Source organism: Acanthaster planci, linkage group LG02, assembly GCF_054643075.1.
Source record: "Acanthaster planci isolate LZ-2023a linkage group LG02, COTS_SCS, whole genome shotgun sequence".
NCBI lineage: Eukaryota > Metazoa > Echinodermata > Asteroidea > Valvatida > Acanthasteridae > Acanthaster > Acanthaster planci.
In genome coordinates, this window is record NC_141778.1 from 27,725,960 (window position 1) to 27,739,465 (window position 13,506).

The window sequence follows — 13,506 nt, forward strand, 5'->3', positions numbered from 1 at the left end:
ACATGTTTATCAGCTGGATAGTAATTTGCTTCTAACGCGTACAATGTAATTGAAATGTGTTTCAAACGTAATTTCAAACTACACGTTGTACTTGTTCTTTAATAACTTTTTCCTTGCTATGTGTATTTTCTCGTGGAGCCGTATACCTCCATGGTCTTACCGTCGACATTATTTCACTAAAAACGTATTCTGTTAAGTAATTTACCTGTTACATGTTTAAGTACATGTTCAAAAAGTAACTCAAACAATTGGCTGCTATTCAGTTCTGTGAATGTTATCCAAAATTAATTTTCAATTTTTGTCATATCAGAGATGGTACTCTTTCGGGTTCCAGCTGTACAAAACTGGCCATTTCATTATCATTAAAAATACTTGAAAGTGAAATGCTTTGTCGAAACAGGCACACTGATCTTGTGCACAGCATTGCTTTCTTATATCATGGTTTGCGCAGTCACACAAAACTGCATGCACACGTAGTTCTCACACGAAACTATCTGTACGGTGAAAAGCCTGACCAATCAATAATTTGCCCGTTCGGTGTTATCTGGCTAAACCTTTGAACGAACACCCCAAACTTTAACACGGCATGCAACCAAGGAAAATAATACTACATGTATCACTTTTATGGCATTCCACTGTTTGAAACAAATAAAAAGAACTATATCAAAGTAACTTAAAGAGAAGAAGAAAATGTAAGCATTTCAATGTAATATTGGTAAATCATAAGAATCAATGTTGATATCAATATGAAACGGTGGTACGCACAAAAATAAAATTTTCATGCAGAAAATGGAAACAAGTAAAATCAGAAATTACCAGCATTCAAACAAGTAGTGACAAACGTGAAGTGTGAAACTAATCCTACAAATTTGCACACAAAACAGAATAAAGAGTAACAGGGTTCAAATGGAACAGATGCAAAATGCCTAACATAAATTATAATCTTGAATCAAAACGTAAACTAATATTTCGTCAAAATGTAAATATGAAAATACAATTATCTATACATCAACGATAAAAGCCAATGTACTTGTACAAAAATGGAATTATAAAAAGTAAACATGTTGTGAAAGGCAATAACACTGGAAAATAGAAGTGTCGAATATAAGTGAAATACACGTGTAAGAAAAGTAGGGTGTTTTATTACAAGTTGATGTACAAGCGTTTTTATAATGGTCTCTTAATTTTTATGTGTTTCATTCTAATGTTTGGAATTCTAATGTCACGAAAACAGATAATCTTGTTTTATTGCAATTTTAAATGCATTTGTTAATTGCCAATTTCATAGATTCGTACACATTTGTCATTAAGTCGGGATAAGAATAAGAATTAACTAAACGCAAAATAATTGATAAAATATAAAAAGTAAACCTAAAAGTTAAAAATATATGTTTCAAAATAAGTGGTAAAATATAAAACGTAAATCTTTAAAAGTTAAAACAAAATTATGTTTTAAACAAAAGAAACCAAAATGTCACGAGTAAGTGATGTCAGAGTTGGTTGAACGTTTAAGTGTAAACGAGCACATCACAATGATAAACCTGTATGAAAGACATGTACTTAAGCAAATAATCTTAAAACCGTGAGTGCTAATGGTCATCGACTTTGTAAATCTTGATTATGCCAAGAAAAAACCTATGACAAAATGTTGCAATGTGTGTACAATTCGTTCTCCATTCTCTTGTCTTTGCATTTTTCTCTTTCTGTCCTTGTGATCGGGAGCGTATCGCATCCCGTGCCAAACGATGAATGTACAGGACAATGTGAAGACATTTTCCGGTTTAATTCAAATTAACATTTGAAACAAATCTTTCCCCCTTATCCTGTCGATTCTTGACAGTCTGTTCGTTTATTCACGCAGACATTTGCAAAGTTAGCACATCGTGAGTGACACACATTGTGAATAATATAATGATAAAACTATAATATAGTGATAAAACTATGCACAATTCAAGCATTCTAATTTGACACAAGTAACAGCTAATTTGCTTCACAGCGCGTTGTCCCACAACGCAAAAGTCACGTCAAGTTGTATGGGAAATGTTAAAAAGTTGGAAAAAGAAAAATAAGATAACACAAGTGAGACTTCCTCACCCGGAATTGTTCGTCAAGTGTGCACTTGAAACAAATTAGCTGTTACTTGTGTCAAATTAGAATGCTTGAATTGTGCATAGTTTTATCACTAAACTGAAACAAATGTGAACTTAATACTAGAAAATGAAAATAGGATTTTGGCATTACACCACATCTATAAGCTGGCAATGAAAAAACGCGTACCATGAACACAAATATTCATTACGCACTTGAGAAACCGTAACCAAACAAGAAAACGCATGACAAATACTTGTACACGTACGGGTGGCATGCACTTTCCAAGCTTTAAACCGGGACATGGGTGCAACTCAAGTGTTGTTCATCGCGCAACGCATTACAATAGACATTATCGATCCCACATTCCCGAATACATGGTGCCAGTTCGCATGCAAGGGGTCTAAGTATTTACAGACTGACAAGTATGAAACATGCGCCGGTGTAGTTTAATTTTTAGTGTAAAACAAAACATTTCTTAACGTCACCCTAAATCTTCAATGTCAAATCCGTTACATATTGAGATAATTACACGCCGTGCAGTCAAGCTCAATATGCATGTATATGTAGGTTTTATCATTTCCCCTATGGTTTTCTTATTGTTACTACCCCCTCGATCCATTCGAAGTCATGCGTTAATTGTATGATAGTAGTTCTCAACCAATCAGGATAGAGTATGAAAGCCGTCTTGGAAGTTATCAGCATTGTCTGTCAGGCATGTTTTGACACGTTCAGGCTAAATCCGTAAACATGACGTCATGCGGTTTCTGGTGGCATGTTAGCTCTGTGCCAATCATAATTTCGATGACTGATATATTTAACCAATCAGAAGCACGGATTATATCATCACGATAAATCGCGACGTCTGCAATAGAATTATATAAGTCTGTAAAGTGTGCACGAGGCAGCAATTACCTGCCAACCGTTGGACTTGTCACGGCGCAGAGTGATCTATCTTGTATTCAAGTATACACGTATTATATTCACGCTCATACCTGTTTTGCAGATAACTGCACTTGTAGCAAGTTCAAAGTGACATTCTGCAAGGGGAACAAGCTGCAATTCGCAACTAACATAAACACCACTAAAGAAAAAGGCACGTGTGAGATAACGGAAATTATAAATCATGCAATGGAATTGCGCTGTATTTACTATACTAGTGTGACATATGAAATGAAATAGCTAATGCAAATTAGATCACAACGTAGATCACAACGTCCGTAATAAAATTATACAAAGTTGGGCGCCACGGACAAATCTTCATTTTGCTTTCAACCACGGACGTCGTAACATCTCTTACAAAAGCTCTCACTCAAACCTATGTATATTTCTCAGCATATAGGCCTACGGTTTGTAATTTTTCTCATCACTTTTACAGGTACTACTTGGGGCAATAACCGACTTTGCAAAACGAGCAGAGGACTCGCAGTCAACTGACGTAAGGATTCACTTTTCAGACATCAGAAATTATTCTATAGGAAAAGGTATGCGTCGATATTCTGAAATTCTGGCGATGAACCGTAGAGCGTAACAGAAAGTCCCCCCTTTGTATGAAACGTTCAGGTCTTGACACGTACGAGAATTAGTAATGTGCAATTATGTTTTGTGGTTTGTGTTTTGAGCATTAACCTTGACTTAACCTTAATTACATTTATACGTCTTTATACTCCACAGATGTTTACTTGCGACGTTTGCAATAAGGTGTTCCACTCTCGTAGTAATTTTAATCGCCACGCTGTCCGGCATAGTGATGCCAACCAATACCAATGCGATATATGCTGCAAGGTATTTGCCAGACGTGACAATTACATTCGTCACCTCAAAAATCAGCACGGTGGGGGACTGATTATGCAGAGAGGCTTCGGGGAAGTGGATGAGGCACCGACGCAGGAACCAGCACCAAAATGTCAGAAAATCTCGGGCGACGTTCGTGACCTGTTCCACGTGACAATGGTCAGAGAAGTGGATATGAAGAAATTCAAGACAAAGGGGCAAGAGTACACCGTCAGATTTAACGACAACCTCGACATTTACAGCTATTCTACCGTTGTGGAAACCTTAAATCAAGTACTCCAGAGTCTCATCGACACGTTGACAGAGGGAGCAGAGATTTGATACGCATGGTGGTCACATGTCCAGAGCTGGACTATCCCATCACGTTACCCTTCTTGCCCAAGTCTCGATTAACGGCCGAACGATTCCTAGCTAGGGTGGAGACAGTGTTACAATCTTACGAAGAATTCACCATACATGGCACTCTCGAGATTCAAATTACCCACGTAGAAATGCCAAAGGGTGGTAAACGTCGCCGCAAAATGTACGTAAACCTAGACCGATATTTGAAAGAAAAACAATGTCTCATTCAGATCGTGAATAAAGAGGAATTGTGCTGTGCTAGAGCCATCGTTACGGCCAAAGCTCGACTCGACAAACACGAAAAGTGGGATGCCAACCGCAAGGGATACAAGCTGCAGAAGATACTCGCTGAGGAACTGCATTGCAATGCGGGGGTACCGTTGACGAAATGCGGGCTCGAGGAAATTAAACAATTTCAACGCCTTGTCAGCAGTTATCAGATCATAGTGGCGTCCAAAGAATACGCAAATGCTGTCGTCTACAAAGGTCCCTCTGCCAATCAACAGATTTACCTCTATCATCATGATGGACACTATGACGTCATCACCAGCATGCCTGCATTCCTCAATAGAAGTTACTTCTGCGTGAGATGTCTGAAAGGTCACGACCATGCCGAAGACCATACATGTCAAGGTTCATGTAAGCTTTGTTTCCAGCCCACCTGTTAAGAAGGCGAGTTAGTATATTGCCGAGACTGCAATAGATACTTCAGAAGTGACTTGTGCTACGACAATCACCTGAAACGGAACACTCGCGGTGTGTCAGTGTGCAAGTCTCACTTCAGGTGCCAAGACTGCGGACAGTTTGTCAGCCAAAGATATCACAAAGGCAAAGACCACCGGTGTGGAGAACGTTACTGCAACGTATGCCGAGAATATGTTCTTCCCGGACATCTGTGTTATATGCAGCCGGTCGACAAAACTCAAGACAAACCCGACAATAATTGCAGTCTAATTGCTGAAGAAATGGAGGAGGCACATGCCATGAAAGACGATGCCGAAGATTGTGAAGATGACGTCAAAAGTTACATCTTCTTTGATTTCGAATGCGTGCAAGAATCGGGTGTCCACGATCCAAATCTCTGCATCGCACAAAAAGTATGCTCCAAATGCTTGAGCGAGGAACAATTGGCATCGTGCACACGGTGTGAGCAGCGCGAGCGACTTCTCGCTGGGCCCACCACGAGGCAGGAATTTTTGCCATTGGCTCTTTAGCGAAGAGAACGCTGGTTCCATTGTCCTCTGTCACAATTTCAAAGGATACGACTCATATTTTATTCTGCGGTATTTATACGACAATGCCGTCCTACCTTAGGTTATCTTGAATGGAGCCAAGGTAATGAGCATAACGGTACCCGCCACCGATATAAAGTTCATCGACTCCTTCAACTTCCTCTCCATGACCCTCTCCAAACTTCCGGGTGCTTTCGGTTTGAAGGAACTGGCCAAGGGATACTTCCCTCATTTCTTCAACACCTTGGCCATTTAGCATGCTGTACTCTCTCACCTCCCCGAGATGCATTACTACAATCCCGATTCCATGAAGCCCACAGACAGACAGGCCTTCGTTCAGTGGTACTAGGAACATCGGAATGACCACTTTGACTTCCAGAAAGAAATCGTCAAATACTGTCGTTCTGACGTGGACATACTCCGTCGGTGTTGTCTCAGCTTTAGATCCCTTTTCATGAACATGACTACTGAAGATTCAGCCCCCGGTATAGACCCGTTTCGCCATTGCATTACAATCGCTTCCGCTTGCAACTTGGTATATCGCACTAAGTATTTGGCTCCGGACACCGTCGCTATCATCCATCCTCAGGGATATCCTTCCAACGATCGCCAGTCGGTCAAGGCTCTCAAGTGGCTCGAATGGGTGGCCCATCAGACTGGTCACCTCGTCCAACATGCCGCCAACGGCGGTGAGAAACACATTGGTCCCTACAAGGCCAATGGCTACTACGAGTCAAATGGAGTGAAAACCGCGCTCGAATTTCACGGTTGTCTTCATCACGGTCATACTTGCCTTGCTCGGGACACTAAGCATCCTCTCAACGGCCTCACGATGGAAGAGCTTTACCAGACGACCACCGACAAACGTCAATACGTTATGGGATGTGGGTACAACCTCATCAAAAAATGGGAATGCGAGTTTGATACAGAACTTTCGCAGAACACAGACATGAACACATTTGTGTCCTCGCTAGAGATTCAGACACCTCTCATTCCACGTGATGCTTTCTGCGGAGGTCGCACTAATGCCACTCGACTGCATTACGAAGCAGGGCCCAATGAGAAGATCAAGTACGTTGACTTTACCTCCTTGTACCCCTACGTCAATAAATATGGAAAATATCCAATCGGCCATCCCACTGTTATCACCGAAAATTTCGGTGATGTCAGCGAGTACGAGGGGCTGATTAAATGCAAGGTTCTTCCACCGAGAGGCTTGTATCACCCCGTCATTCCGTACAAAGCATCGGGTCGTTTGATGTTCCCTCTGTGCGCCAAGTGCGCTGAAACCCTTCAACAGCCACCATGTCAGCACAGCGACGACGACCGTTCCCTCATCGGTACGTGGGTCACTCTGGAGTTGCAGAAGGCGCTGGTTAAAGGCTACACGCTGGTGAAAATCTACGAGGTCTGGCGTTTTTATGAAGTCGCTCATTACGATCCAGACACCAAAGAGGGTGGGCTCTTTGCAGACTACGTGAATGCTTTCCTCAAGATGAAACAGGGGGCGAGTGACTGGCCTGTCTGGTGTCAGACGGACGAGCAGAAACACCAATACATCGAGCGGTATTTTGACAAGGAGGGATCCGGCTCGAGTGGGGCAACATTAAGAAGAACGCGGGATTGAGGGCCATAACAAAGCTGATGCTTTAACAGGTAGCTGAACTTTCAAGAACATTCAAGTTTAAACTGTTCGATTTTTTTTCTTCTGAGTTATGCATTGACTGTGACTCCCAAATCCAAACATTAGTGAATTAACTCCTGCTTTTCTCAAAGTTATGCTTAACAAGTTCTAACGAATATATTTCTCCTCTTCAGTTTCTGGGGGAAGTTTGGACAACGACCCAAAATGGCGAAGACTTCGTACTTGAAGGACCCAACCGAATACCTCGTCAAGGAGGTATCAGAACAGCCCTCTTGTAGGATTGATAAAGCTGCTTAACAGTGTGTCTGACTAAACCTATTAGCTCCATGTTGAGTTTATTTGCCCTGCCAATAATAGAATCAGACCTTATCGTTTACTTGCTCTGGTTCATTTTTTAATGCTTTTAATACAAATGATAATGTGGTTCCTGCATCGTAATTGTCCTCCCTATCTAACGTTCCCTTTGTAATATTTTGTGTTTTGATCCCCCTCCTCTTCCTTTTGACCGCTCTTCCTCCTGACCCCCTACCCCTTACCCCCTCCCCTTTTTGACCCTCCTTAGCCCTATATGTTTTGTTTCCTCTTCCCTTTCTGTATTTTCGCCCTTTTGTCCAAGTACATTGTTAATGTTTGTAAACAAATCTTTATTTCCGTTGATTCAATTTTTTGTCATTTTAATTTTAACCCTTTTAGAATGTATTATTGATCATAATGTCCCTGTTTACTCCAAAGCTTTGTAGAAATTTAAGGCTTTTAGCTTTTTAATACCCTTTTCTTTTGTAATTGTACATATTATTGTATATTTATTTGTTTTAATGTACATGTAAATTGTATTCACAATTCTGCCCCTGGCGGCGAGGAATACAGTTAAAATAAATAAACCATTCATAATAATAATAATAATGATGACGCGTGATGACATCGAAGTTCAAAGCGCTAACTTCGTCAACGAGGAGATGGTCGAGGTGCAGTGGCAACACACGGAGGACTTTGTGGAGCCGTCAGGAAGGACCCACGTAATACTAGCCGCATACACGACTTGTCAAGCTCGTCTGAAGTTGTACGATCTGTTAGACGAACTTGATCACAGGGTTCTCTATTTGGACCCGATAGCGTGATTTACGTCAGTCGAAAGGGTGAATGGGAGCCGGAGATTGGCGAGAGAGTTGACCAATGAGTTGGAGGCTGATAATCATATCGTTACGTTCGTGTCAGGAAGTCCCAAGAATTACGGTTACAAATTAGCCAAACCAGACAAGAGTGGCAACTTGTCTCACTGTAAAGTCAGAGGTATTACTTTGAGCTATAGGAATCATTTCCTCGTTAATTTTGACGTCATGTCTCAAATGGTACGCAAAGAAGGTCCAAGTAAAGTGCAAGTAAAAGATCCCTACAAAATAACGAGGAACAAGAAAACTGTGCATATTGAGACCAACGAGGAAAAGAAATTTTATCAGGTGGTTTACACCAAGCGTGTGCTGATAGATAATTACGACACCGTGCCTTACGGCTTTTAATTTCCACTCTTGACCTAGTATACAGTGGGGCTCTCGATCAAAACAGTTTGTTTACAAGTGTATGTACATGTGTGGACAATATTGTACATGTACCTAACAGGCTGTTGCTTTGTTGTGCCACTTAACGTTAACATGAAGCAGTGTAATTAATTCTTTTACCAATGCTCGTCAACAACCTCAAACTGATTTTATTTTATATATCACAAAGTTGTGTCCATTTTTTGCCCGTATGATTAATAATTCGTGTTATTACAGCATATAATTTTAAAGTGAACTATGCTAGAATAACGGAACAACAACTCCACAATGGAAACTGCGATGTCAAACGTTTGTACCCTATGTAATAAACGAAGAAACGAATTTAACAGTGATTGTCGTGTAAACAAATACCTTTTTTTTGTTTTAATTTTTTTTCCCTTCTTATTTTTACATGCCTGGGAATTTAAAAATTCGCTGGGGATTACCAACAAATGTTTTACAAATGCAATGATTGGCTAAATATGAAAAAGTTCTACCCACTTATATGTTTATTTATTAACGAATTGACTATTAATCCCAAAAAGGTGAGAGCAATGTTTGAGTAGTTTTACCGTGTCCACATGATTGGATCTGGCCAATCGTGTTCCAAATTTTGTATCTAAAGCGGTGAAAAATTTGCCGATCAAGTACAAGAGACCACATGTGTATTATAAAAAGCGGTAATTGATTTGATACCTTTCTTATTCAACCATTGCTACACAATCTGTTATTTTAAAAGAAGAGCTTGTTTGTAATTTGGCCGCTCTCTTTTGATAATGATTTAATAAGTGTCGTTGTGTACATGTAATGTGATTTGTTTGTGATTCAGCGTCAACTAGTACATTTTGCTTTATCACTATTTATTACTGGAATAGTTAGTGAACCTTTATCATCTTCATTTGTATCTTTGAGTTTGATGTATTGTAATAAAGTATGTATTAGAACTTCTTTGTGCCAAACGCATCTTTCTTCTGGCTTGTTTTCAAACTCAGTCTGTCAGGTTAGCAATATTGAAAATAAAAAAATTATGTTTAACAAAATGTACGAATTTTTAATCCAACATACTTGTAGCTAAAAATATGTATGGGACTGCAGACTAGATGGAAACAAAGCATGCCCTCATCTGAACCTTACAGGGAGGGATATTCACGCAGTCCAAACGCAACTCACCTCAAAAACGACTTGCAAGATTGCGTAACTGTTCGCTGGCTTTGGGGTTGGAATCGATAGGTTCAAACACTGCCGTCGTGTCCTTTACCTCGGCGTCTTTATCCAATGGACTGGGAATATAACTGCATTATATTGTTAATCGAACATGGTTGCACGATGGGTGGGAATTACGCTTCACTGTCTTGCATGTATCTACTGTACTCTGACCCGCATAAATAGGGTATAAAGCGTTGCTTCTTACAAAGAACCAATTGTTTTGGCCCAACTTTAGAGAAACAACCTGTGGTAATTGGGAAAGTGTTGCACGTGGATAAGACAAGTCTATATTAATGAGCCCAATTAGCGGTTTCTCCATGAGTAAAGCAAAGTTATATATAACTTATAAAAAATACATCTTGATAGTAAAGCAAAGGTTAGTGATCCTGCACAGAACCCAACACATTGTTCGAGGCGGCACGACGACTTTCGAACCCGTTAGTTACACGGGACAGGATTTATATTTGTTTTATGAATGGAGTAAGTTGGCTCTAAAACGTCTTCGAGACGGGGTCAAAAGCTCTTGAGTTCCACGCTTAAACCATAACACAATCCTATCGTGGGAATCTATTACTTTTACTTGACTACATGCACGCACATGAACATCGATAAAACATGTACATGTTAATCCACCAAAATAGTTCGGTCCCGTAATATCATTCTTCGTACTAGCTTCCTGATCTTTATTATGCACTACCTACTTGCATAAGTTTAAAACACCCAACTTGAAACGTCCGAGCTAATAAACGCCTTTGTTTCAAAGACTTCCTAGTTCGATAATGAATGGCATGAACCTACTTTTATTTCTTGGCCTTAATCACAGTAGACACACACGTCCGGCCTGCCCAAAGTACATTATTTTGTTCACAACTTAACAGGGTTAGCACAAGAAATGCATCCAACCGCAGGGAGGTTCAAGAACGATGCTTTTAATTTGTGAAATGTACTAACTTTTCCTGCGAATGCAAAACGCTTGAAAACGCCGCGTATGTCGGACCTTCCCGTTGGACATGTTCGGACATGTCCAGTTGTTTACGTCTATCGATGACTCGGCACTATGACGTCACTGCAATCGCCCCCCCCCCAGCAAACAATAAGGCTGCTGTACACAACGCCCAATTTGGGCTGACGTACCATATAATTTATCGTAGGTACAAGTAGCAGGTTCCTGCGTTCACAGACCCTCTGGGTTTGTTGAGTGCATACATATGCATGCGTATACATGTACCGTATAAATGCGTTTCTAACCTACATACCCAGCCGGCCCACGTAAGTATAATCTGTGTTTAAAAAAGGGCCATCAATTAAGATCACTGTTTTAAGAGATATGTTATTTACTGTACTCTACATGCAGTTTTGTATTTATTTCAAGACTTACCCGAGATTACCTCGCTCTCTCGAGCAGATTATATCGATCACAAAGACCAACAAACAAAATGGTACGTTCCTGTATTTATTAATATTGTGACCTTCCCCTCACACATTACCTACACCCCGTGAACAATGGAATATTCCAGATCATCGTTTTATGCTAATGAGGGTCACGTGGTACAAAATCCAGCATTCTGATTGGTCGACAGCCCGTCAGAGAGGAGGCAAAATAGACGGGGTTAGACGGGCTGCACTACTGGGGTCTGTCTGCCTCTCGGGTGGCAGGTCGTTCTGCTGGCTTCCATCCACTTCCACTTGTCTTAGGGGGTCCTCCTTGCGTTCTCCATCTCCCAGGATCTCTTAAGGGACATGGCCTGCGTCTTGCTGGGGCGGAGGGGTTGGTGCGCTGGACAGTAGAAACTCATCATGGGAAGAGGAGGTTGGCGTTAACCTAGATGAGTTCGTCCAGCCTAACACTAGGAAAACTAGGGGGAATGATAAAAAAAATTCTACAAATTCGTCATAAGTCTTAAAGCATTCCAGGACTCATCTTTTGTTTCCACTATAAAAGACAGGAACAATCTACCCACTGTCTTTGTAAATAGTTCTTCACTGGATTTATTCAAATCCAAGCTAAAGCAGCACCGCTAAATGATTTGGTCTTGTCATTCCACACGCAGTGCGCTTCTCAGATGTCAGCGTGGATGTGTCTCGGAGGACATTTTGCTGACCATTCAGATTCAGGAGCGGGTCGGGTTGTTTTGAGTCGGAGAAATCCACAAGGTTGACCTCCTCTAACCATTTATCCATGCTTGCTGAAGAAAGGAAGGTTTTTTTGGGGGGGGCTGTCCACAGTAGGCGGGGAAGCCAGTGGGCTGATCTGCGGTGTCTGAAGTGTGTTGAGAACTTGGTACACCCACTACAGCTCTTCAAGATCTCAGGTCATGGTTGCTCTTCTTTCTTGGTTCGTCTCTCTGGCTGGTGAGGGGTGTAGCTCCAAACAGTCTTCTTGTCTGGTGGAAGCCTCGGGTCCAGTATCACCCGTCTTTCCAAATTTATCTTTCCAGTTTGGTTTCTGGGGTGGCGACTTAGAGCGGCCATCGGTGCCCTTTCACTCTGTGCCTTAGGCCTGGATCTGTCGGTTGCGTGGCTTCCCCTATGGTGATGCCCCTCAGCCTTGCCAGGTTTCGCCCTTGATGATATGTGGTGCGTCGCCTCCAGCTTCCTTGATTGCGTATCAAATTCTGCCGTTGTGATTGTGTCTATCGGGCCTCGATAGAATCTCTGAAGATGCTCCTGTAGGTCGCGAAAGTATTTAAACCACCCTCGGCAATGCCGTCATGTACTTCCAACTATCGCTCTGTGCATCCTACTTGTCCGAAAAACTGGGGCAAAATGATTATTTGAAGTCCCGCTATCAGATAAAGGACGCTAACTATGCTAATTTCCCTCCTTACGTCATATGCCCCTGGGAATTAGTTGAGCGCGGCCACCTCTTAACGCCCCCAGTTACGTGCTGCTGGCCAGTCAGGACTGACTGTACGTAGTTTACTTCAAATACACATAGCAATAGAAACTCATAAGTTCATGGAAGTCATGGAAGCGAGCTAACACGCAATTAAAAGTGTCCATATCTCTTTGGAACCTTCCTCGTGCGCTGACTTCTCAGGTCAGCGTCGGTCCTCTGGCTGTTTTGAGTAACTCGTTCTCTTACTTGGGGATTTCTATGGGTTATTTTCATTTCTGTGGACACCTCCAGCTCCTCTGAATTCGTCACATTTGATCACTCTCCCCTTCATTTTGCTCGTCTGGTTCACGCTCGTCTTCTCGACTTTCTCTTGGATGCAGCTAAACTGGTGGATTTTCTCCACGGTAGGGTTTCAGACGGTTGCTATGCACTATATTTGATTTGGACTTACTGGAAATCTGTATACAGTACATGATATCACTCAGATGTTTTGTGACGAGATACGGGCCCTTCCATGGCCGCTGCAACTTCAAACTTAATCCCTTCTCCCTCTTTGGACTGCAGCTCCTCGAATGAATCCTTCTCCCTCGACTTCGTGGTCGTAATTCTTCTTCAGCCGATTACTAGCTATTTTCAGACGGTCACGGGCAAATCTGTGTACTTGCTCTAGTCTTTCCTGCAAGTCGCGGGCATAATTTTGAGTCGGAAAACAACTCTCACCTGCAGCAGGTTGCTCTGTTCACAAATCGACGGGTAGTTGGATGTCTCTGACCAACATCATTTCACTTGGAGTACAATCTGTAGTCTCAAGTACGGATGTGCGGT

At 41.6% G+C, this 13,506-nt stretch overlaps 1 protein-coding gene across 2 annotated transcripts; it reads left to right on the top strand.

Moving 5' to 3' along the window:
- The first annotated feature begins 1,652 nt into the window (after positions 1–1,652).
- Positions 1,653–9,524, top strand: LOC147800095 (uncharacterized). Of its 2 annotated transcripts, XM_087130498.1 has the most exons (3): positions 1,653–3,572; positions 3,763–7,112; positions 7,275–9,524. In XM_087130498.1, exon 2 carries the CDS (start codon positions 5,911–5,913, stop codon positions 7,081–7,083), a length of 1,173 nt encoding a protein of 390 aa, XP_086986624.1. In that variant the 5' UTR covers positions 1,653–3,572; positions 3,763–5,910; the 3' UTR covers positions 7,084–7,112; positions 7,275–9,524. The 2 variants fall into 2 exon arrangements, with proteins under 2 accessions (XP_086986624.1, XP_086986630.1); XM_087130504.1 differs by lacking the exon at positions 1,653–3,572 and having other exon boundaries at positions 3,665–7,112.
- Positions 9,525–13,506: the final 3,982 nt, after the last annotated feature.

Bases quoted from the DNA above. Each gene is read 5' to 3' on its own strand.
- LOC147800095 (XM_087130498.1), top strand. From the start codon at position 5,911: ATGAACATGACTACTGAAGATTCAGCCCCCGGTATAGACCCGTTTCGC.